At 43.9% G+C, this 26,311-nt stretch overlaps 1 protein-coding gene across 16 annotated transcripts in view; it reads right to left on the bottom strand.

Moving 5' to 3' along the window:
* Window positions 1-26,311, bottom strand: part of Matn2 (matrilin 2) — a 134,150-nt gene that overhangs the window by 42,378 nt on the left and 65,461 nt on the right. For 11 of the 16 annotated variants that reach the window (XM_087190651.1, XM_087190655.1, XM_087190659.1 and 8 more), the window contains 2 exons: window positions 17,400-17,522; window positions 9,009-9,131 (listed from right to left, as the gene is read on the bottom strand). In XM_087190651.1, the coding sequence (XP_087046777.1) occupies window positions 9,009-9,131; window positions 17,400-17,522 (246 nt within the window). The remainder of the gene's footprint in view (window positions 1-9,008; window positions 9,132-17,399; window positions 17,523-26,311) is intronic. The other 5 variants (XM_087190658.1, XM_087190662.1, XM_087190663.1 and 2 more) reach the window with 1 other exon arrangement.

Genomic DNA, 26,311 nt, shown 5'->3' with positions numbered 1-26,311 from the left:
AACCTGCAACTCTACTACAAAGCTACTGTGATGAAAACAGCATGGTACTGGAAAAGAAACAGACCTGAGGACCAGTGGAATGGATTAGAAGATGTAGAAACAACACCAGACACACTCAGCCATCTCATCTTTGATAAAGGAGCCAAACACCCTCACTGGAGGAAAGATAGCCTCTTTAATAAATGGTGCTGGAAAAATTGAGCTTCAACTTGCCAAAGATTAAAACTAGACCTATATCTCTCACCATGCACTAAACTAAAATCAAAATGGACTAAAGATCTAAATAGTAAAATAGAAACTCTGAACCAGTTGGAACAGAGGTTAGGTAGAACTCTTGAAGACATTGGTGTAGGAAAAGATTTTATGAACAAAACCTCAGTTGCCCGTGAACTAGCACAAACAATCAACAAGTGGGATCTCTTCTTATTAAAAGGCTTCTGCACAGCAAGAGAAACCACCAGCAGTGTGAAGAGACAACCCACAATGTGGGAAAAAATCTTCACCTGCTCTTCCTCAGACAAAAGTCTACTATCTCGAATCTATAAAGAACTTAAAAAGATCAGACCTCCCAAATTTAAAGACCCAATCCAAAAATGGGCATCTGAAATGAACAGACATTTCTCAGACAAAGAAGTAGAAATAGCAAATAAATACATGAAAAAATGTTCAACATTACTGGTCATTCAAGAGATGCAAATGAAAACAACACTGAGATTCCACCTCATTCCAAAAAGAATGGGGGCTATCATGAAATTAACCAATAACAAATGCTGGTGGGGCTGTGGGGAAAGAGGAACCCTTTTCCACTGCTGGTGGGAGTATAGACTGGTGCACCCACTGTGGAAATCAGTATGGAGATACCTCAAAGAACTAAGACTGGAAGTCCCATTTGACTCCGCTCTTCCCCTGGTGGGGATCTTCCCCAAAGAATTAAAAGAATCATACCACAGTGATATATGTGTACCCATGTTCATAGCAGCACAGTTTGTGATAGCTAAAACTTGGAAACAGCCCAAGTGCCCATTAACTGGAGACTGGATAAAGAAAATGTGGTTTTTAAAAATAAAATGGAGTACTACTCAGCCATAAAAAATGAAAAATTAGAGACATTTATAGCTAAGTGGATGCACATTGAGGCGATACTCTTAAGTGAAATAAATAGGATACACATGTATAAATACCAACAGTTTCTCTGGTGTGAGAAACTGAAAGTGTAAATAAGGACTAAAATACATAATAGGCAATGTGAAATAGGAAGAAATGGGGCAAAGGGAAAGGAAGTGGGAGGGGTAGGGGAAAGGATAGAGGGAATGGGATTAATATGAGAAAATGGAAAAACAGGAACAAAATCTTTGTAAATAGGGAGGAATGGAGGGGTTGAAGGGAGGGCTAGGCAAGGGTGAAAAATAAGAACGAAGAGATTATGTAAAGGTGCAAATTTCCAATGATGAATGTCATTATATTGTATACCTAAAATGTACCAATGATTAGAATGAATAATCGATAATGCAAAATAGGAAGAAAAGGTCCAAAGGGGTAGGGGCAGTGGGAGGGGAGGGGAAAGGAAAGAAGGGAAAGGAAAAATGATGAGAAATGGAAATAAAGTCTTTGTAAATAGGGAAGGGTGGAGGGGGTAGGGAGAGCTAGGAATGGGGAAAAAAATAAGAACCAAGATGCATTATGTAAAGGTACAATTCCCAATGAGAAATGTAATTGTGTTGTATACCTAAAATGTACCAATAAAAGAATTTAACAAACAAACAAGCAAAAAGAATAAAGTCATCTGATGTTTTCTTATTTCTTTTGTTTGTTTTGTTTTTGTGGTACCGGGGATCAAACTCAGGACTTTGCGCTTACAGGGCAGGTGCAGTGCCACTGAGCTAAATCCCTGGCTAGCTGATGTTTTTATTGATGTATTTTACCAGATTGAAGCAGTTACCTTAATTTCTAGTTTGTGGAAGGGTTTTTTTTTCCCCCAATTAAATCACAAATGAATGTTAGATCTTGTCCAGTTCTTTTTCTCCATTTATGGAGCTGAGTCACACGGTTTCTACTTCTTAGTATGTTAACATGGTGAATTGTATTGATCAAGGTTTGTTTGTTTGGTACCGAGGATTGAACTGAGGACCTTGTGCTTTTGAGGCAAGCACAGCACCACTGAGCTAAATCCCTGGCCCTATATTGATCAAGTTTGTTGTTTTTTTTTGTACCAGGGCTCGAACTCGGGTCCTTGCACTTGTGCAGCAGGCTGCAAAACCACTGAGCTAAATCCCCGGCACTATTGATCAAGTTTTGAATGTTAAGCCAACCTTAAATTCCTGGGATAAACCCAACCTGGACATGATGTATTATCCTTTTTGTATAGTACTAGATTTGATTGCTAAGAATATTCAAACTTCTAAAAAAAAAATTCAAACTTCTGCATGTATCCCATGAGAAATATTTATGTGCAGTTTTTTCTTACATCTTATACTGGATTAAGTATCAGTAAGCTGGCCTCATGGAATGGAAATATGTTCTCTTTAATTTTCAGGAAGAATGTGAATAGACTGGTATTAGTTATTCTTCAAATGTTTGGTAGATATCACCAGTTAAGCCAACTAGATCTGGAATTTTCTTTGTGGAAAGGTTTAAAGCACAAATTCAATTTCTTCCAATAGATGGAAGCCTACTCAGAAAATCTATTTCTTCTTTAGTGAACTTTAGTAGTTTGTGTCTTTCAAGGAATTTGTCCATTTCATCTAAATTGTTGAAGTTAGTGGCATCCATTGGTTCCTTTCTTTCTTTCTTCACTCTCTCTTTCTCTTTCTCTTTCTTTTCTTTCTTTCTTTCCCTCCCTCCCTCCCTCCCTTTTTTCTTTCTTTCTTTCTTTCTTTCTTTCTTTCTTTCTTTCTTTTTCTTTTTCTTTTCTTTTCTTTCTTGGGATTGAACTCAGGACCTTGAGCTCACGAGGCAGGCGATGGAACCACTGACCTAAATCCCCAGCCCTGGTTCTTTACTTTTAATGTTTGTAGGAACTACAGTGAGATTCACTTTCTCATTCCTAATACTGGAATACTCTGTTTTTATTCTGGTCAGTTTGGCTAGAGGTCTGTGAATTTTATTGGTCTTCTCAAAAATCAATCTTTTGGTTTTGCCAATTTGCTGTATTAGTTTCATCTTTTCTATTTCTCTTAGTGCCACTCAGATGTTTCCTATTTCCTTTCTTTTGAATGTGTAACATAAAAAAAAGTGCTAACCTCACAGTGCCTTCACTAATGCTCCCATTTATTCAATAAAGTTTTTCTGAACACCAGGCATGGGGCAGGCACTAGTTTAGCAGTGAACAAAAATACAAAGTCTAGGGCCAGGCATGTAGCTCAGTGGCCCCGCACCTGGCTCACAAGCACAAGGTCCTGAGTTCAATCCCGGTACTGTAAAAAAAAAAAAAAAAAAAAAAAAAGCAAAGTCTAAACCAGGCATGTTGGTACACACCTGTGACCCCAGCACTCAAGAGGCCGAGGCAGGAGGATCACTGCAGTTTTGAAGCCAGCTTGGCCAATTGAGCAAGACCCTGTCTTAAAATTAAACAAATAGGGCCGGGGATTTAGCTCGGTGGTTCTGGCGCCTGCCTTGTAAGCACAAGGTCCTGAGTTCGATCCCCGGTACCAAAAAAAAAAAAATTAAACAAATAAAAAGACCTGAGGATGTAGCACATTGGTAGAGTGCCGATGGGTTCAATCCCCAGTATCTTAAAAGTAAAAATAAAAATAAATAAATCTGGAAGGAAATGTACCAGATTACTATTACAATCGTTATCTCTGGATGATCATAGATGATTTTATTTTATATTTCATTTCTATGCAAATCAGTTTTCTACAGTAAGTCTATGACTTTTGTAATCAGAAAAAGTATTAATAAATATACAAATTCATATTTACAAAACTAGTTGCCATGGGAAATAGCAGAAATAATGTGGAAAAAGAACAGTGTAGGAGGTGCCCAGAGACTTGGAGAAGAAAATAACCAGGGGACATTGCTGAGAATAATATATACAGTTACAGATACCTCTGTCCAAAACATAAGATCCAGTCAACAAATAGTGTGAGCCCTCAGGTCAGGAGAGTATGAGCTCACAGGCATCGCTGCAACTTGGGCAGATTGGAGACAGCAGGTTAAATGCTCCGGACATGACAGCCTCTCACTGTGTCCTAGTGGTACAGGCTTTCTCGCTGCCTCTCAATGTTGCTGTGCCTCACAGCTCCTGCCTCAGGGCCTTTGCACAGTGCTACATTCCCTCCACCTCCAACACTTCCTTCCTCTTTCCTCTCGTGCAAGACTTTGACCAAATGTCACTTTCTTTTCAAGATGGTAGTTTTTCTTTTTTTAAATTTTAACATACAACTCTTTTTAATCTATTTTCTTTCTCTTGTATCCATATAGCAATTTCATATTTTCATGTAGCTCAGTATAGTATTCACTCTTCAGTTATACTTCTCTGAAGTTTAATATAAAATAAAGCAGGGTATGGTAGCACACGCCTGTGATTCCAGCACTTGGGAGGCAGGAGGAACACTGCTGAATTTGAGGCCAGCCTGGAATACACAGTGGGAATTTGTCTCAAAAAAGCCAAATCCAGAGCTGGACATGGTGGTGCACACCTGTATTCCCAGCACTCAGGAGACTGAAGGAGGAGGATGGCCACAAGTTCGGGGCCAGCCAGGGCTACATAGTGAATTCAGGGCCAGCTTGAACTACAGAGGAAGACCCCACCTCAAAAAAACAAACTCAAACCCAAGAAGAGTCTAACATATATATGAATCTTTCATGCTTATGCTGAGTCACTGTTAAGTTACCTGTACTGCAAACAGTGGGAAAGGTAGAACTACTTACTTTATTTTATTTATTTATTTTTTTGGTACTGGGGATCGAACTCAGGTTCTTCCGCCCATGAGGCAGGCAGAGGAACCACTGAGCTAAATCCCCACCCCAGAACTACTTATTTTAAATTTGTTATTAATCATCACTAGGATGCTTAGATGGTAGCTTTTCTTACCCTACTCTAACCCAACATAAGCACCATAAGGACAGAGTTGTTTTGTTTACTTCCTGCTATAAGTGCTGTATCTACAACTGTACCTGGCACAGAGCAGATACTCCGAAAGTATTTGTTGCATAATAAATGGTCACTGGCACTACTCCTAGCAGAGTGCTTTGTTGGGCTTTCGATGCATGAACAAGGTCACTAGCAAGGGAAGACAGCTCTCTTGCCCTCCTTGAGGCTTCTTCTTGCCTGGCTGTTTGAAAACCTCCTTAGAGGTAGTGAACACCTGTAATCCCAGCCCTCTAGGAGGCTGAGCCAGGAGGGTTGCAGAATTAAGCATTTGGTGACTTAGCAAGACCCTACCTCAAAACTGAAAATGTTTAAAAAGGGCTACAGATGTAACTCGATGTGAAGGTCTTATGTTCAATCCCCAGTAGCAAAACCCAACAAAACAAAACAAAAACAACCAAACACAGCAAACTCTTTCTAGGAGGATGCAGTTTGGGAGTCAGCATCCTGGGAGTCAGGCGTCCAGTGGGTTCCAAGGCCAGTCAGGCAATCGCCCTCCCGCCAGTGCCCATCTCTCATGCGGCCCCCAGGCATGGGCTCGCTCCAGCAGACTGGGAGGCGTGTGCTGGGGCCTAGGCCGTGGCTGCAATTTTCCACGCCTGGCTGGTCTCCACGAGACATCATTCTGATCTGACTCATTCTGAGCGGCCACAAAGTAGCAGAGAAGCGGGATTTGTTTCCTTGGGCTCTAGGCACAAGGAGGCAGATACCAGCTCAGTGTAAGGACTCACTTTCTAGGAGGGGACGAGCGGGAGCAGAGTGAGTGTCCTGTCAGTGGGCCTGTTCAAGTGCATGCAGGATGTGGCACAGCAAGGGCACTGAAGGATGGGCAGGCGGGCAAGATCAGGTTGAACATGAAGGCTCCTTCCAACTGACTACTGTCAACAACAGCAGGGGCACTGCAGTCCACAGGAAGGCAGCAGGTTAGCTATGTCCTGGCCAGGAAGCCTGACAACTACTTTTTATCCCTCTCGGTGTCATCTTTGTCAGGGTCTTGCTATGTAATTCAGGCTGGCCTTGAATTTGCGGCAGTCCTCCTGCCTCAGCCTCCCAAGTGCTGGGGTTACAGGCATGTGCTACCATGCCTGGTGGATCTGGCATTTCTACTTCTAGGTATATGCCCAAAACAATTAAAAACAGGGACGTGGATAGATACTTGTGTACCCTACTTCACAATAGCCTAAAGGTGGAAGTGTCCATGGATAAACAAAACATGGTATACATACAAAATGGAATATTATTCAGACTCAAAGAGGGAATTCTGACCATGCAATAATGGATGAACCCTGAAGACATTATGCTGGATGAAATAAGCCAGTCACAAAAACACAGACACTGCATACAAAGTACCTGGAAAGTCAAATTCAGAGAAACGCAGTGGAACAAAGGTTGGCAGAGACTGGCTGTGGGTGCAGATCAGGGAACCAGAGTTATTGTTTAATGAGGACAGAGCTTCCATTTGAGGTGATGAAAAAGTTCTGGAGGTGGATGCTTGCGACAGTTACATAACAATGTGAATGTGTTTAATGCCACTGAACTGTACACTTCACAATGGTTACGCGGCTGGGGACAGTGGCACATTCCTGTAAACCCAGATACTCATGAGCCTGAGGCAGAAGGACCCCAAGTTTGAGGGCAGCTTGGGAAACTTAGTGAGCCCCTGCCACAAAATAAAAAATTGGGGGATGTAGCTCAGGGATGGCATGTTTAGCATGTGAGATACCCTAGGTACACACACACACACACACACACACACACACACACACACACACAGGTTACAATGGTAAATTTGATGAAATGCATATTTTACCATGAAAAATCTTACCAATATTTTGCAAACTGATGGTACCTGATTTTTCCATTCTTTCTCCTACATAATGTTCACGTGGATTTGGACAGGCTGCTTGAGCATAAGGAACTGATATAGAAGCTGCTGTGTTTTTTGATACCATTTAGCTAGTTTAAATTACATCACTTATTTGGGAACTGAAAGCTCTAATTATGTACATTTTGGCCTAATCATAAATTACTCACGCTTGGCATATCACATTGACTAGAACACCTTAGTTAGACAATAATTGCATACATGCTAACTGGATTAACCAGCTTTCAACTATACTTTTGGTTAGAAATAGAGATTAAAATGCAAGGAACCGAGTAACTTTTATTTTATTTTTTGGAAACTTAAAAATCTTTGACCATCACAACAGCAGGCAGGCTGCCTCCAGCTCTACCTCCACCCATGCCTGCCCGAGGTCTTAGGTCTTGCTAGTGGGCCTGCATCTGGCCCATAGCTTGGCACATCTTTCCTCCTCTGGGATCCCCATCTCACTGTCCTTTGCCTGGTGCCTGACAGCTCCACCTTCAAGACCGAGCCAGCATTTTCCCCTCCAAGAAAGATTTTGCTTCATTCATTCCTGTTGGTTCAGGGTTGGGAGTTCAAAAATGTAGGTTTTTTGTTTTGTTTTGCTTTTTGAGACAGTCTTCATATGTAGTTCAGGCTGGCCTTGAACTCATAATGTAGCCCAGGCTGTCAGTGAACACCCAGCAATCCTCCTGCCTCAGCTTCCCAAGTGCTGGGATTACAGGCATGTACTCCCATGCCTGGCCACAAATTGTACGTGTGTTTGTTTTTAACTTACTGTACTCATTCCTGCTCCAATATATCCCCTGCCTCCAGCCCTGGTGTTTATAGGCTATAGATGTTAAGGGATTAAAGTATAGGAGATATGTTTATGTTTAAGGAAGTTTTAGGGGATGCTTTTTTTTTTTTTTGGTACCAGGGATCAAACTCAGTTCCTTGCACTTGTGAGGCAGGTGGCGTAGGGGATGCTTTTTGAAAAAAATATAGTATGCAGTGTAACCTGTTTTATGTAATGAATGCATTTTAGAAAGGTGGAAGGTAGATGAGCATTTTATAAATTAAAATCCTATCTGCTCATTGTTGCATTTTTCAGAGATGCCATATCTTATTAAACTCTGCCTCTTAAAAATACTGGGCCCTAGGGCTGAGGATTTAGCTCAGTGGTTCCGGTGCCTGCCTTGCAAGCCAAGGACCTGAGTTCGATCCCCGGTACCAAAAAAAAAAATACTGGGCCCTGGACCAGGGATTTAGCACAGTGGTTCCGCCACCTGCCTCTCAAGTGCAAGGACCCAAGTTCGAGCCCCGGTACAAAAAAAATTTAAAAATAAAAATTAAAAAAATATTTTAAAAACAAATAAAAATACTGGGCCCTCACAACTAAGAACCTCTCCCAAGTGACCCTGTACACACTGGGATAATGATCCACACACAACTCCTAACGTGATACCACACACTCCACATTTAAAAAACACTGTTAGAATCCTTTTGCAAAACTAACGACCACCTCTACTTTGTAGATTTTGTGTTCTGATTTGGGGAACATAAGTCAAACAGAACAAAATAGCTGCAGTAAAAACTGAGTGGTTCTCTGGAAAAGACCATCCACCTATCTCTACCCTGCCCAGAAAAACCACGTTCAGTTCTTTCTGGCTCAGCAATTTTCTAGCACTGTGTGGAGTCAGAACTGGAGCCCACAAGCCACAGAGCTTTGCTGAAAATATTCCTCAAGCTCTGCTAATACTGATGAGCGGGCTGGGCTGAGGGAGGTAAAGGAAGGTGGTCTGGTTATTGGCACGCTCTGAGCTGGATTAGGATGCCCAAGTGCGGTTTCCATCAAAAGATACCTTCACCAGACACCTCGACTGGAGAGATGGAGTGGGAGGAGGCTGAAGCCTTAGACCACGTAGAAAGGCCTGGCCCAGGAGGACTCGAGTCAGAAGGGAGTGGACCTCCTGGATGTAACCCTACGCTAATCCACGCCTGGGAGATTTCCACTGCCACAGTTCCCACAGCAACAGTGTAAATGTGTGTGCGTGCGTGTATGAAACTTACTTGTGCATGTTTTTTTATCTGGGTTAAGAGCAAATCCTTCATGGCATTTGCACGAGTAGGAGCCGTCTGCATTGACACACTCATGTTCACATCCATGGTCTTCCAAGCCGCAGTAGTCCACAGCTGCAGGAAACATGACGCATTCAGAGTTCAGTTAGAAATTCAGGTCAACATTATGTTAAATGAGGAGAAGCTGAACGCTTTCCCTCTAAAATCAGGAACAAGTCAAAGGATGGCCACTATCATCCGTCCTGTTCAGCACAATCCTTGAAACATTAGCCAGAGCAATCCGGTAAGAGAAAGAAGGAAAAGGGGTATGTATAGGAAAGGAAAAGGTCAAATTATCATTATTTGCAGATGACATGATCTTGTTCATAGAAGATCCAAAAACTTCCACCAAAGACTGGTAGAATTCATAACCAAATTCAGCAATGTAGTAGGATACAAAATCAACCCACAAAAATCAATAGCATTCCTGTACATCAATAATGAACCCACCAAGAAAGACATGAGGAAACAATACTATTCACAACTCCATCAAGAAAAATTAAATACTTAGGAATTAATCTAGTCAAGAAAGTGAAAGACCTCTACCACAAAAACTACACTTCTTGGCCCAGGAATTTAGCTCAGTGGTTCTGCCGCCTGCCTCGCAAGCACAAGGTCCTGAGTTCGATCCCCGGTACCAAAAAAAACCACAAAAAAACTACAGTTCTCTGAAAAAGGAGATCAAAGAGGACTCAGAAAGTGGGAAGACAGCCTCTGTTCCCAGAAAGCCAGAACCAATATTGTCAAAATGGTCATCCTTCAAAACCGATACAGAGATTTAATACAATCCCAATTAAAATACCAACAGCAGGGGCGGGGGATTTAGCTCAGTGGTTCCGTCACCTGCCTCGAAAGTGCAAGGTCCTCAGTTCAATCCCCAGTACAAAAAAAAAACCAACAGCATTCCTCACAGAACTAGAAAAAACAGTCCTAAAATTCATATGGAACCAGAAGCAGCACCCTGATTTAAGAGGTCCAGCCACCAGTACTCTGCAACACTGCCATTGTGTGTGGTGCTTTGTCACAGCAGCCCTAGGAAACAAAATCACTAGGCAGATGTGAAGAAGGTGGAGAGGCTTCCTATTGGATTAGAAGTGAAACAAGAGAAAGAGAGGAATTAGAGCTGACTCTGGGACTATGCGCGCGCGCGCGCGTGTGTGTGTGTGTGTGGGTGGGTGGGTGTGTGTTGTATTTTAGTCCTTATGCCCCCACCCAGTTCTGGTCTCCCTCTACCCCTAGATCCCCTTCCCATCTGCAAAAGGTCTACCTTCTTCTTTCCTATCATCTATCTTTTATTTTGCACTTTACATTATTTATACTTTGGGTTTCTCATCTAAGAAAAACTTACCATTATAATTATGATGACCCAATTGTAAACAGGAAGACAAACCAAATCTGGTGAAAAAAAAGTAGACCCCAAAATTGTATTTTCACAGTGATTATATCCTTTTCTGAGGCAGAGCCAGGAAATTAGAAATAAGAAAGCTTGTTGTGTTAAGGTGGTAAAATTATGTACAAACTTTAAGAAAATGTTTCCCTCTGCAATGTATTAGTATATATTAATGTCAAACATTTGTAAATAAGAACGAGAACAAATTAATACACATGTATGATTTTTTTGTTGTTGTTGTTACCGGGGACCGAACTCGGGACCTTGTGCTTGCAAAGCAGGCGGTGGAACCACTGAGCTAAATCCCCCACCCACATGTATGATTTTTTAAAAGCAAAATTATGCAGTAGAGAAGACAGCGACACATTTAACACAATAACTAATAGAAGCAAAGTAAAAAGCTGAAGATTTTTAAAGGGTAATTGCCTGTGTTGTATTTTTTCTTTTGCTCCCGGGCTTTATTTTCTGTCTAACATGCTATTTTTTGTAACGTCACCTCTCTAAACAGTTCTAATAGTACCTGATATCTGTCATTATGGTGGGGACAAGATGACATTGTCTCAGGGTCTGAACATCATGGGACATTAGCCAGACGCTGGGTTGAGTCATAATATAAATATCTAGCTAGCATCAAAGCCTCCTAAAAGTTAATTTCTCATCTTTCAAGAAACAATGGTTGTTAAACAAATTACTGGTGATGTTGGGGACACTGAGATTAAGGAGCACCATGCCCGGGCACATACCCCAGTCTGTGTGTCGGAGGAGGTGGCCCTGCAGTGGGGCTCACTCACATGGGCTTACGTTAGCCACTGGCAGTTGCCACCCTCAACTTCTTCCACTGGGCCTGGCCCGCCATCTTGGAAGCTTCCCAGCCCCTGCTGTGGGTGTCACTGTCAGTCAGCCAGTCCAGTCTCTGTCACCCACATCTCAGTGTCCCCTCCACGGGAGGAGCTGCTAATCTGGCTTCTCAGTTCCAGCACATTGACAATGCTACAATGATGAGTGGTCAGGTCACTATTCCAAAAAGACAGAAATTCAGTCTGTACTTCATTCTTGAGCTCTCTCATCCCAAAAGATGTAATCTTTGAGTCCAGAAATTTCTGACCTTCATAGGGACAGTCCATGATTATACTGCCCCATCATTTGTTTAAGACTCTGATCAGGGAAACCCACTTTCCGGTCCCCCTTCTGTCTCTCTTTAGCTTTCTTTCTCTCAACAAATTTTTCCTACTCTTAAAAGAAAAACAAAAAGACTCTGATCTAAGCTACACACTCCAAATTTCCCAGAATCCTCTTCTTCCATAGAATAGAACAGCCAACATTGGCCCAAGTGTTAAAAAAAAAAAATTGTACAGAGAAGCAGCCCCTTAACTGACCTCCATTTAGCCAACTCTTGATCCATCAACATTTTCTTCACACATGATCTGGGGCCCGAAGCCTGGAGCATGCTAGACCCTGTGCCTGCTCATGCCTGGCTGTATGCGCATGGCTGTGACGAACACCTGTGCCTGAGGACCCTGTGTGCTGCTCCCCTGCCCCAGGCGGGTTTAGAAAGCTCTGGTTCTGAGAGTGCAGTCTGGGAAGTGGCTGCAGCAACCATCATTCAAAAACTTCTCAGTGACACCAATTCTCAGGTGCTGCCCGGTTCAGGGGGGTCGGAAACTCTGGGTATGGAGCTCGGGAACCAGCTCTCGGATATTCTATGCATGCTAAAATCTAAGAGCCTTTATTAAAAAGACAAAGTTGTTTTCCCTCAAACCAATATATGCTATTTATACAGGCTATTATAATTAATTTAAATATAATAACAGGCAACAAATACAAGCACTGTGAGAAACTGATTTTTTAAAAAAAATATATAAATTAAATTGATAGCTTTGGAAAGACTTGAGGCAATTTCCTAACCAAAACTGCTGTAGGACCAGGCATGGATGAAACAAGTGGAAAAGATCAGGTCATCTTCATTAATATTTATAAGGATTCTGTCTTTAGGCTAGTCTACCTAAGTCTTCAAATCCTTGTTCCAGTTTAAAGAACCCAAAATTGAAAATCAGACAATATCAATTCCATGTTATTGGTATGATACAAGCAACAAAGATTTAAAAATATTTGTATTCAAATCAACCTTTGTATTTTTTGAGTGTATTTGTAAAATTATTTGCTATTAAATGTACATTTATGTGTTTTAAACAAAATTAATTAAGGTAGGTCTAGTGTTTGTTCGCTTGTATATTTTGAGACAGGGTCTCACTTGGTAGTTTAGGCTGGCCCTGAATTCAATATGTAGCCCAAGCTGGCCTCAAACTTGCGATCCTCCTGTCTCAGCCTCCCGAGTGCTAGGATTACAGGCCCAAGTGCTGGGATTACAGGGGTCTGCCTACAACGCCTGGCTCAATTAAGGTGGGTCTGGATATGTACTTTTACTGGGATTTTCCTATTTGAGCTACGTTTTCCATTAATCTGGCAGCCATAGGCCCAATTTCATTCAAGCATCACTGGTCCCAAGGCCCCGGTCTGTGTGATTAGAAGGTGTCCAAAGCCCACCTTGATTTGAGAGCCACCCACCGATTCACTGCTAGGTCACCGGGACAACAGATGAGATCATCGATGCAGCAGCTGGACACAGAGAAATTCATTTCCAGGTCCCTGAACCTCCGATGTTTCAAGGCCAAGTTCTAGCGTGTCCAACTCTGACATCCTTTGCTAAATGTTTTGGGTTCATTGCACAACTTCCTTGGTTGTAAAACTGTGCTTGCAAAAAAGAAGACAAAGGGCTGGGCGTGGTAGCCTATGCTTGTAACCCCAGCACTCTGGGAGGCTGGGGCAGGAGGATCTCAAGTTCACAAGTTCAAGCCCAGCCTAGGCAATTTGGTGACTTAGCAAGATCATGTGTCAAAATTGTAAAATAGATAAATAAATGGACTGGACTGTAGCTCAGTGTGAAGGTCCTGGGTTCAATCTCCAGTGCCGGAAAAAAAAATAAAAGAGGAAGGCCAAGGTCAGGGGCCAGATGTATAGAGGCGGCCTTTGCGTGTAACTCCAGAATGTCTCTATTGTTCTCAGTCCTCAGCTACATCAACAAACCCTTTCTCAGTCATTTCTGCCTGAAATGCCCACATGCTCCTTTCCAAACGGGAAGAGCAGAGTCATTCCCTGGTGCCCGCTTCCCTTCCAGATCACAGAGAGCTAGGATGCTGGAGTCAGAAGCCAGCCTGTGTGGGAGAGCGCCTGGCTGTTCATGGATAAATGACACTCAGGTGCAAGGTAATAAAAGCTAAGATGGGCATTTCTGATTTATAATCTGCTCACATCTCCAGTTTTTCAGCAGGAATCACTCTGCGGAAACAGGCTATTTTAAAGAGGAGCATTAGGATTTTAACATTTGTTGATGATAAAGTGAGGAAAAACAAATGTGTCATGAGAGATATGGTAGAGCCAATTTATTTGCTGAGCACGTATTAGACACTTACGTACACAGAGACTCACTAAACCTTCCCACCCACGACTGGATTTCTATATGCAGGATTTTAAAGCTCAGGGTATACTCTGGTTTCTCTTTAGATCTCATAAATCTTTCACCTTTTTAAAGCTCAGGGGAGGTTTCTTATGAATTCTGATAGCACTAGAGGAATGTTATGGGCAGATTGTGCTTCCCCTATAAAGTCAACATGATAACCCTTAATACTTCAGAACGTGACTGTATTTGGAGACAGGAGCCTTTAAAGAGGTGATTGAGGTCAAACGGGGCTGCTAGCTGGGTATAATAGCACACATCTGCAATCCCAGCACTCTGGAAGGCTGAGGCAGGAGGGCTGAAAGTGTGAACCCAGCTTGGGTAATTCAGCGATTTAGAGAGGCTCTGTCTTGGAATAAGAAATATGTAGAAAGTAGTGAGGATGTGAAGGGCCTGAGTTCTATCCCCAGTACTGGAAGAAAATAAAACCAGGCTATCAGGGAGGCCCTCCCCCTCTCTGACTGGTGTCCTTACATGAGGAAATCAGGACACAAATGAGGTACTAGGAGGGCTGGACACAGAGGAAAGACCAGGTGGGGCACAGCAGGCAGGTGGCCATCCACAAGAATCTCCAAGGGCGGAGACCCCAGAGAGAACCAACACGCTGTCCCTTGGATCTCGGACTTCTGCCTGCCAGAGCCATGAGAGAACAGATGTCTGCTGTGTCGGCCAGAGGCCTGGTGTAGTTTGTTACAGCAGCACGAACTACAAACCCAGGGACAATGTCCAGAAGGGTTCAATAATGCCGGGCTAAATCCCCATGCGATCAGTCACCTGTTACCATCATTCTGGACACACCAGGGCCGCGTAGGATTTTCAAATGTACCATATCTTAGGTACATTGGGCAGGGGCGGGGGTTAAACTCAGGACCTTGAGCTTGCCAGGCAGGTGCAGTGCCACTGAGCTAAATCCCTGGCCTTCTTAGATACATTATTAAAGGCAAACATTCATAAGTAGACAAAGTTTCATAAAGAACATATAATCAAGATTCAACTAATGTTCACCAGTTACCTATCAGACATTGTTCTTGTTATGATAGTAATCATACTAATAAGCACTTATATATACTGTACTGCTTCAAATATATTAACTCATTTGACTCTCACCACCACTCTATTTTTTGGGGGCGGGTATTGGGGATGGAACTTGGGTCCTTGTGCTTGTGAGGCAGGCAGCGGAACCACTGAGCTAAATCTCTGGCTTCACCACCACTCTTTAAGGTAGGTGTTATTATCCTCAATTTATGGATATAATAACTGAAACATAGGTTAAGAGACTTATGCTGAATATGGTGGCACATTCATGTAACCCCAGCACTTGGGAGGCAGAGGCAGGAGGATCACCATGAGTTCAAGTCTAGCCTGTCTACATAGTGAGTTCAAGGCCAGCCTGGAAAACATAGAGACCCTGTCTCAAAAAACAAACAACAACAACAGCAACAACAAAAAACCAAAGGGAAAATACTTATTTTTCAAGAGAACCTGAATGCTCTGGATTGTGATCAGTTGTTCAGTCTCAGTCAATGCTTCAAGAAAAATACATCATGGGTCCACTGTGAGATGCAAAGTACAAGTGGCCTCTGCCCTTGAGAGGTTACAATCTGCTTGGGCAGGCAGGACACACACAGGACCAAAGTTACCGAAAATACAAGGCAGGCCACGGGCATCAGGTGAGCAAGCCCGAGAGGAAAGCTGCCCTCAAAAGTAGAGATAAATGCTCTTTTCAAACACAAAGTTTGGGGTGACGATAAACACAGTGGCAGTGGTAGCAGCAGCTAATGCATTACGAATTGAAGGGCTCCGCTAAAGCAGAGGAGGATCTTAGCTGATCACTTGAATGTGGAAACACACTCAGAACCATGCACAGGGACCTGAGGTGCAGGGAGGTGGGGCTTTGGCACTCAAACACAGCGTTCCACAGATGGGAATGTACAGAAATGCTCCAAGGCAGCGGCCAGGAACTGAACTCTCATCGAGGCAGTCATAAGTCCGGGAGGAGGACGGTGAAGGACTGGAAGGCCAGGCAGGAGAGGACGGTAATTATCAGGAGGGGGAGTGGAACGGGCCAGGGGTTGGGCACTGGCTGAGGAACGGGGAGGGAGGCAGGGAAGGAGGAAGGAAGGTACCAAGAATACAGGGGAAAGGAGAAGCTAAGTGAGGCTCCAGGAACTTGAGCTTCATATCATTCATTATCTCCTCTAAAATCTGTCCCCACCGCTCTCAGAGTCTGAAGCTCAAGTTCATGGCCTTCCCATCCTTCACCATCCTCCTCCCGGAGCCCCTCCTATAGTTTGCCACAAGATTACATTAAACGTCTATTAATCACCCCCAGTTATAAGCCCATCAGCGTCTCCTTTTCAGATAAAAAAAAAAATCCAGACTCTTAGATTGATTCTCCACACTTCTGATGAGCCTCACCGGTGTGAAAAACCAAACAAAGCTGTCATCGCTCACTAACAAATAGCTGGCTGACACCTTTTTGTTGTGTTGTTCTCCTTTCACATCCCTCACTATGATTCAAGGTGTGCTAGAATATGCAAATTTTGTTTTTGGTACCGGGGATCCAACTCAGGACCTTGCGCTTTGGAGGCAGGTGGCGGCACCAGTGAGCTAAATCCCTGGCCCAGAGCAAGTAAATTCTATGTGCTATAAACATAAATAAGTAAACACTGTGGGAAGCAAAATATACTAGGGCACCAGAAAGCAATGGGGTATGGAGGAGAAAATGCAGGATTCAGTGAGAAAATCTAGGCTCCAGTCCTGATGCCTGTTCTGCAGGTGCTGAGGAGAGCTAAGAGCCAGTGTTGACCATTGGATACCACCCTAGCTCTGCTGCCTCTTGCCTGACCGCTCAGTGCGGAGTCGCCCGAGTGGGATGGAGCTCAGCCGCCTGCAAGTTCACAGCATCTTGCCCTTGCGCCGAGGGCTTGGGCTTGGCTGAGGCCACAGTTTTCTCCGACTGCACTGTCTTGATGCAGACTGATAGGCTCTCACATGGGGTGGTCACTTGCGCCTCTCGCTGACCAGCAGGTCCAATAGGCAGGAGGAAGGTGGCAATGTCTCTGAGGTGCCACCCAGCTCCCCTGCCCACTGCCAAATGCATTTCATGTTCAACACACAGGCTGTATTTAAGTCAGGCCACCAAAATGTGAACAAAATCCACTCAGTCCTTTTCAGGCAATACAGTAATAGATGACTCTATTCACATAAGATTATCATAAATAGGCCTTTTGCTGAGGATCTGAGTGAACAAATACTGACCTTAGCCACAAATGAAATCTTTAGAATTCAAACACTGCTTAATGAGACCAAGGAACTGAGTGGTTTTTTTTGAAACCCAGAGGAGAATAGCTGGATGTGTGGGAGGTTCATGTGGAGCCTCCCCTCCCGCCTTCCCAGCTTGGCTCTCTGCCCCAGAAGCCTGCAGGAGGATACTCACCCACGCACCTCTTCCCGTCCTCGGCCAGCGAGTACCCACTGTAGCACTGGCAGACAAAGGAGCCGGGCACATTCACACAGAGCTGCTCACAGGCGTGGTCCTCCACGGCACACAGGTCCTGGACTGAGGCAAAGGGGCACCATGAGAACACAGCTATGGAGGAGAAGTACCCCAACCCAGGGTGACTGGACGAATAACTCCACAGCTTTGCTGAAAGTAACTTTCTAAAATACTACAAGTACTAAAAGTTAATCAGAGTAGAAAACTTGGAAAATAAAACCACATCAAGTGGAATCTGGGCACGGTGGCTCACGCCTATATTCCAGCGCTTGAGAGGCTGAGGCAGGAGGACTGCTGCAAGTTCCAGGCCACCCTGGGTTACATAGTGAGTTCAAGGCCAGGCTGAACTATATAGCAAGACTGTCTCAAAAACAAGAACAAATCAAAGGAAATGCCCTGACATCCTACCACCCAGAGGCAACCACTGTTAACATTTTGGTGAGTTTCTCTTTATAAAAACATAGTTTTTAAAGCTAGAATTATTTCTCACCTCTATGAAATACATTAAGTTTTAATTACTATCAATTTGTGATTTCCTATGTCAGTGAAAGGTGCTCAGAAGCTACTTGGACTTGTTCATATCAAGCCCTGCTTCAGTCCTCTGGGGACTGAACATGCTCCGTAACCACAGTCTCAGTGATGTGCACCAAACTGATTTGGCACTGCCTCTGACATTGTGCGGATGGGGTCACCGCATGCAGGAGGGTGTAGTGAAAGGACTTCCTACTCCACTGAAAACGTGGTAAGTCTGCAAACAGCCCCTAACGGCCAAGTTCCCATCAACTTTCCTCATCCCATTTATCTACAGGAAGATCTTTGAAAATCTTCATGCTCTGTTCATTCATCCCAGTAACAAATGAGGAAAACAGAGAAGCCAAAACAGGGGAGGCAGAAGTAAGAGAATAAGGGAAAAATGGATGTATGGCTACTCGTAGTCTTATTTTGGTCAAGTATTTATTATACATGCACAAAGTGCTGAGCCCTGGCTATTAATTCACATGCAACGTAGGAACACACACACACATACACAGGCCTGCATCGACCGCCAACAAGTAAGAATCTATCAGAGGACAAAGTGGGTAGGGTGCACCCCTGACTCAGTCTCTCCTGGACAGACAAGATGACAGCTTCCCAGCAAGGGGATGGTTCGGTGCTATGCAGCAGCTGGCTACACCGAGATCTCACTGTTACAACTGTAGAAAACCAGCTCAGAGCAAAGGATTAAAGAGCATCATCTCTGGCTAAAAGCTTTCATTCCTAGAGGTGTGATAAAATCTTGGCTAGCTAGAAAGCTTGATGGCCTCTTTACTCCAATGGTTATATTGCATATGACCCCCTAGATCTCTGAGTTTCACAGTTTACTGTACTTTTAGATAAAGATATCAAATTGATAAAAACATAAAAGCTGATTTGGTTCAGTGCCATTACATACTTTAAATCATTTTTTAAAATAAAATCTACCTCATCACATTTAAAAATGTTAGGTTTGGGGCAGGGATTTAGCTCAGTGGTTCCAGCGCCTGCCTCAAAAGCACAAGGTCCTGAGTTTGATGCTGGGTACAAAAAAAAAAAAAGTTAGGTTTAAGATTCTACAAGTAAAGATTCTGTAAAAATCCTAAAAAGAGTATTTTCACTCTCAAATCAATAAAGTACATGGAAAAAATTGTAGACTCAAATTTCTTTGCTTCTTACTAGCAGGCTTATATCCTAGATTTCCATTTGGGAACTTCAACTGGGATTTTCAATGTTGGTTTCTTGTGGGTTTAGATGGAAACCATCTGGTGCAAAAATTATAGGAAATAATGAAGGAATGATAAAACCCACCAGAAGTTACAAGCCTAGGCGAGAGATATAAGAAATATTTATCCATAGGATATTCACTCCAGGGTCAGCAGCCCTGCCTAACCTTGGTGACCAAGAAGGGGGAAACACAGGTGATTCTTCTTCTTTCCTAACTGTTGGCTCTCATAATAACCAACCAAAAACTCCTTATGAAAGTAGAATGCATGGCACATGCCTGTATTTCCAGCACTCTGAGAGGCTGAGGCAGGAGGATCACAAGCTTGAGCCTAGCCTGGGAGACTTAGTGAGACCTTGTCTCAAAATTTTAAAATTGTAAAAAGGATTAGGGATTTAGCTCAGCATAAAAGGCCCTGGTTTAATCCCCAGGAGCAAAACCAAAAAATAAAACCAACTAGAATGAACCAAGATCTTGAAGCAACATTTCCCCCCGCAAAAAACCTCCCCCTATGAAGTAGGCAGAGCAAGAGGCAAGGAAATGCTCCTTCCTTTCTGGATAGGTTGGGACATCCGGGTAGAGCCTGAGGAATAACTGCAAGGTCCCCCACACAGGAGCAGCAGCACCCAGCCTTGGCTTTCCAGAGAAGCTGTGGGAGACCATTTAAAAGTCGCACCCCATTACACCAGACAGGCTGGTCTCCCCTGGATGACCTGAGACCCCAGGCTCAGTCTCTTCTTCCAAACAAACCTCAGAGTGAGCGCTGTCCCCTCTCCAGCGGCTGAGAGAACCACAGATGCACACAGGGTGCGAGCAGAGGGAAGAGCTGGCCAGCACGCTGGCCAGTTGGCTCTGGGCAGACAGCCCTTTCATACTGTTTTTAGAACGATGGGATTTATGGCTGAGAGTGACTTGTACCGACCCAAGGGAAGCCATTGAGGGATTAATCTAATTAAATAAGGACAAAAGAATAAATACAGATTGGGCTCTGACAAAACAACGTTGCTGTTTTCCTGGCAGTGGCCGCTTCCATTTGAAACAAGAACAGATGTTTTTTTTGGACGATTCCTGCTGCTATTGAAAAACAGCACTTTTTTCTCAGAGCCTGGAAAGATTTCACTGAAGGGTGATAAAACCAGCTGGGGGGATGGGAGAGACTGTCTTCAGAGTTCCTGTTACCCTGGGACAGCCTTCCACCTCCTCTGCCAGGTGACCCCAGCATGGCTCTCGATTTCAGTTAAACGTCACCTCTCCAAGCTCACTGGGCATAAGGCTCCTAGGGCACTACAGGCACAGCGCCCTCCAGCACTCACTCATGGTCCCTTGTACTGGAAGGACTAAGTCACGGAGACCATCAATCCTAGTCTTGGTGCTGCTCGAGGGACGTCCATAATAGCTGCTTAGCTGACACAGTTGTTTTGCCTAGACAGCCTCCTTCCGGGCCAGCCTGGGGCACTGCTTCATGAATGAATGTTCCTAGGTGGAAATGGGGCCACTGGTGAAGAGCCTGAAATATTCTTTACTTTCCTTTTAGCACAGATAAATATTTTGAGTACCTAAGTTTTTGCTGTGGGGTGAAAGATGGCAAGAGAAACTTGGAAGTCACAGGCTTTCCCCCTCTCCTGTACTCCTCAGACCCAATCAGTTCTCAGGTCCTGTTGGCCTGCTTCTCTTCATCTCCCTGCCAACCTGGAGTCATGATCTCTTGACTAGACTGCCATGGTAACTTCTGTGACATTGAAGCTGGATTGTCAACTTGATTGACCTGAGAACTTTGGTGATCAGTAAAGCACACTTGTGGGTGGGTCTGGGTAGCTCCTAGAGGCATGACCTTGGGGTCTATAACTGGTCCCTGGTCCATTTCTCTCTGGCTCTCTTCTCCAGTTCTCTGATTCCTGGCCACAGTGAACTGAGCAGTTTTGTTCTACCATACTCTTCTGCCATGATGTTTCTGCCTTGGAGGCAAATTAACATGGACTGGACCCTCTGAAACCCTGAGCCATATTAAACCTCTCTCTCCTTAAGTTGCAAGTGTTAGGTATTTTGTATCACCAATAAGAATGCTGAATAATACAACCTCTGAGCTTTTCTTCTGGCAACTCTCCCAGCCCAAGGTTCCCCAGAAGCAAGAGTAAAACATGTAATGCCTTCCTACTGCTCTAGGATGAAGTTGAAAACTTCTAGTGTTGGGCTGGCGATTTAGCTCAGTGGTTCTGCTGCCTGCCTCATAAGTGGAAGGTCCTGAGTTTGATCCCCGGTACAAAAAAAACCCCCAAAACTTCTAGTGTATCAGTCAGAGTGATGCATGATCCGTCCTGTCACCTCTCCAGTCTTATCTCATGCCTCCTTGTTTTCTCTGTTCCATCTACGCTTCCTGTTGTCCAAAACAAGCTTTCTTCTGCCCCAAGACCTTTTCACATGTCATTTCTTCTAACTACAATACTCATGCTCCTGCCTTGCCTTCTTTTCACCTATCTAACTCTTACATACCCTTTAAGGATTCAGCTTAAAGAATACTTTCTCAGGGGACTCTTGCCTATCACAAAGGCCCAAGTTCTTCTTCATAGTTTCCTTATGTAGTGCTTACCTCAATTATAATTTAATGCTAATTTGCAACTGATTATTTCATGTCTAGTGCCCCTGCCACATGAAGGCAGTCATGTTCTCATGAGTATTTGTCTTGCTTAGCACTCTAGCCTAAATATCCAGTGTGGTACTCAGCATGTGGTCAATTGAATATTTGTCCATGATTGAGTTAATTAATCTATTTGTTCATTCATGAATCTCTTCAAAGTGCCGAGAAAACATGAGTGAATGCAATAAGCCATAATTGGGCTGGGGATTTAGCTCAGCGGCACCACGCCTGCCTCCCAAGTGCAAGGTCCTGAGTTTGATCACTGGTACCAAAAAACCCCACAAAAAACAACAAAAAAAATAAGCCATAATCTCTGGTGTGCTGGAGCCAGCTCTTACCAATTCACAAGAACAGATGACCCGCCTCTCACCCACTCTGCACTCAACAAAGCCAAGCAGGCAGTGTGGAATGGCCAGGGCGCGAGTGTTTATACCATGGAAATGGACAAACCCTGCAAGCAGAGCTTCTCTTAATTCCTGGAGAGCTGGTTGTTGCACATTCACCAGCACACCACTGACAGGGACCAACAATAAACAAGACAATACAGAAAAATGTACAGGGTATCTTATAATCTGGAAAGGGCGGGCAGAAGGGTTGAGAGAAAGGCTTCCATCTGAACTAATGTGACCAAAAAGCAGCTTCATGACTGCAAGGACCTGAGGAGGTGGTGGTGGGGACAGAGGGGTGAGGGGTCTTCATTGGAGGACAGCAAAAAGAGCAGAGTGAGGCAGACAAGTGAAAAGAATACCACCTTTGGAGCTAGACATGGCCCTTGAGTGAACTCTGTGACTTCATCTAAGGGACTTTCATGAGATTCAATTTTCAGTATCTTTTTTGCAGGGTTAAGTGAGATAATATAGGTGGAAAAACATCACAGGGACAGTAGGCCCTGAACATATGCTAGCCCCCTTTTCCTGGGGAGGGACAAAGGTCCTTGGCTGCAGATCATGGAGGTGAAAGGTTCACTGAAACATGAGGGAGAAGTGAACCTCAACCAAATTTTGGCCACATCACAATTCTAATAGAGTTTCACTTTACTGGATACCTTTGAAAACTGCAAACGTGGAGATTTTATTTTTTTTTAATTTATTTATTTATTGAGACAGGGTCCCTCTTTGTAGTCAAAGCTGGCCTCGAACTCGTGATCCTCCTGCATCAGCTTCCCAAGTGCTGGGATTACAGGCATGCACCACCATGCCCTGCTGGATTCAAAAAATTTTTAAAAGCATTTTTGGCTAAGTTTGTTTTGCTAAATTGACAATTCTGAAGCTTATAACAAAAGATCTGCCAAATTCAAGCTACGCCTTGCCAGAGGGCAACGTTAGCACACAGACACAGACGACAGTCAGCAGTATTCATTGACTTGCTTCTTTCTCTCAGTTCCCAGAGAATTTTATGAGGGATGGTGACTGCAGCAGCTCAGTTCTGCCAGGTGAAATTACTTAGTAATGGTTTGCTAGCTAAGAGCCCCAAATCTGTTCTGCAATCCCCCTGGGTGTGTCCCAGGAGGCTCGAATGTGCCCCAGACTCAATGCCTTTCCTCTTAGTCATCTCCAGACCCTGGCACTGGGGCTCCCCTCTGGAGTTAAAGCAGATGAACACCTTTAACAAGACACTCTTTTTATAGCTCCTGCTGTTATTTAACCCAGGATGTGGAAGCCAGCAACTGTTTATCACAGCAAGAGAGAAGAGAGAAGTGTTATTAAGGCTGCAATTTCACTCAGGTGGGGTCTCCACTCACTCAAGAGCTGGGAGTCCACAAACACACAAATCCCAGGCCAGTATTCGGGGGGCCATCCCCTTCCTTTCATGGGGTCGGAAGGCACTAATCTTATTTTGACAGTTGCAGTTAGGATTTAAAGACTCACAGTAAATGTGAGTCATCCATTCTATGCTTCTCGGCTGAAAAGAAACAAAAACCAGTGTCACAGAAAAAACAAACCTGTCCTCAGGCAAATGCCAGCTGGACCAGCTCACTTCTCTGTGTTTCATTCTTTCTCAAGCAATTGTCCTACTCCATTTGTTTTTTTCTGGAGAAGGGAAAAGGAGGAAGCAGGAGGGAATCCCCAAAACAAGGCCTTGAGATATAAATAGGTCTGACTGAATGAGATTTTTTCAAAATAATAAATATTGAGTGCTTTTCTGTTACCAAGGCTGTCACCTCATTTTTGTTTTGTTTTGTTTGCGGTACTGGGGATCAAACTTAGGACCTTATGCTTAGCAAGGTAGGTGTGGTTTCACTGAGCTAAATCCCCGCCCTACCTCATTATGTTCTTTTTTTTTTTTTTTTTGGTATCAGGGATCGAACTCGGGTCCTCACACTTTCGAGGCAGGCGGCAGAACCACTGAGTTAAATCCCTGGCCCCCTCATTATGTTCTTAATACAAGCCCCTCGTGAAGGGCCAGCCCAAGAAGAGAGCTGGTTTCAAACCTAGTTCAATGCTCTTTAAACCAGAGTGGACACAGCATCCGGGGCTGTGAAAATGCAGGTTACTTGGCCTTGCCCCTAGGTTAAGATTCAGCAGGTGTAGCACAGGCACTGGAGCATGCATTCTCTCCGCCCCCTCCCCGCCCCTTCTTTTCTAGACAAGGTCCTGCTAAATTACCCAGACTGGGCTGTACTGTAATTGTGATCCTCCTGGCCCAGCCTTCCAGAGTACCGGGATAACAGGTGTGCACCACTACGCCCAGCTGGGAACTTGCATTTCTGACAAATTCCCTGCAAAGCTGACACATTTTTGGAGCCACTTGTCCAGGTGAAAAATACCAAAGCAGAAGAGAAGCTGTATAAGGTTCAAGCTCACATCCCCCCGTGGGTCTGTTTTTTCATAACTGGCATCTCTCCACTCATATTTGGTCAGTTCTGTTCTCCCAAGGGGCCCGCTCACCCCAGATTCGTTCTCTTACACTCTGTCCCCTCCAAGGGTGAGCAGCCTCTAAGGGGAGGGTCCGGAGGAAGGCGCGGCTCAGAGAGCCATCTGCGCACGCGCCCCGGGGGCCTCAGGGTCATTGCTTCTGCAGCCTCTGCAGCGAGGCAGCTGCTCTGTGCTTGCGTGCCTGCACCTCATTCACTCTTCCACCCTCGCTCAACTCTCTGTGAGGGCGCTGCCCCAGCGCTCAGACCTTGACCTTCACTTTCCACGCCTCCAGCTCAGGGTCAATGACCACCACCAAGCACACTCAGGTCAGGCTTTTCCGTGACCTCTAATCTTCTGCCTGTGTGTGGCCTCCTCGGATTCAGCAGTGTGGCCTCAAATCCGGGTTTCTTCACTGAAGGAAAATGTGTTTCTTAGGTCTCAAATGTTGGGAAATGTCCCAACAGAGTCCCTGGCCCACGGAGGAGAATTCATAAGAATAAAGAAACGAATACTAACATCTGGGGCCCACTCTGCCTCCTCCTTCTAATCCAGGGCACACATATCTCCAGCCCCAATGCAGTAAACTGTGGCTGTGCACAGGACACCGGTGTCCAGTTCCCCCCGACCAAAAGACTGCTGAAACCCAGCTTGAAAATTCAATCACGCCATCATTTGTCCCAGCTCTGTTCCTTCCCCACTGATGCCCTGAACAAGCTATTCCAGTCCAGCAGTCCAGCTGCATTCCATGCCAGCTCTATTGAGGTGTAATCGGCATCCAATAAACAGCACATATTTAAAGTGTGTAGTTTGACAAACTGGACATATGAATGTATTATCTCCACAATCAAAATGAGGAACACAGCCATCGGCCCAAGGTCCCCGTGCAGCTCTGTAATGAGCCCTCCTCTGCCCTCTCTGGAGCCCCAGATACCGGTGAATCTACTCACTGGCATTTTGGTGTAGGTGCCATTTTTCTAAAATTTTATATGAACAGAATTATAAGCAGGTATTCCTTTCTGTCTAGTTTTTTTCATTCAGCAGTTACTCTGAGTTGTGTCCAGGCTGCTGCCTGTGTCAGCAGTTCATTCTCCCACTGGTGAGGAGCTTTAAGTTGCGCCTATGTGTCACGGTGTGATATTTATCCCCTGCTGATAAACAGCCATCCAGTTGTTAATTTCTTTAAAGTCCATAATACAGTGTATCCTCCATTTATTTAGGTCTTCTTTAATTTATCTCAGAAATCTTTTTACTTTTCATATTTTATGCTATTGTAAATGGTATTTTAAAATAACAATTTTTGGGCCCAGTGATTTGGTTCCACCGCCTGCCTTGCAAGTGCAAGGTCCCGAGTTAGATCCCCGGTACTAAAAAAACAACAACAACAATTTTTTCTTTTCATTAACAGTATACAGAAATATAATAAAACAATTTTGTATATTGACTTTTTATCTTGCAACCTTGCTAAATTTATTTATCAATTTTAGTAGATTTTTGAAAATTCCTTTAGCTTTTTTACATAGGCAATCATATAATCTAATAAAGACAATTTCCTTTCTAACCTTTATGACTTCTAAATCCTTTCATTATCATTCACCTTTGAGTATGTTAACTGTAGATTTTT

The sequence above is a fragment of the Heterocephalus glaber genome, unplaced genomic scaffold (genome assembly GCF_053883595.1).
Source record: "Heterocephalus glaber isolate CG9 unplaced genomic scaffold, H.glaber_assembly_v1.0 deba00001555, whole genome shotgun sequence".
In the NCBI taxonomy this organism is placed as follows: Eukaryota; Metazoa; Chordata; class Mammalia; order Rodentia; family Bathyergidae; genus Heterocephalus; species Heterocephalus glaber.
Note: the sequence above shows the minus strand (reverse complement) of the source record. Positions and strands in the feature narration are given on the sequence as shown.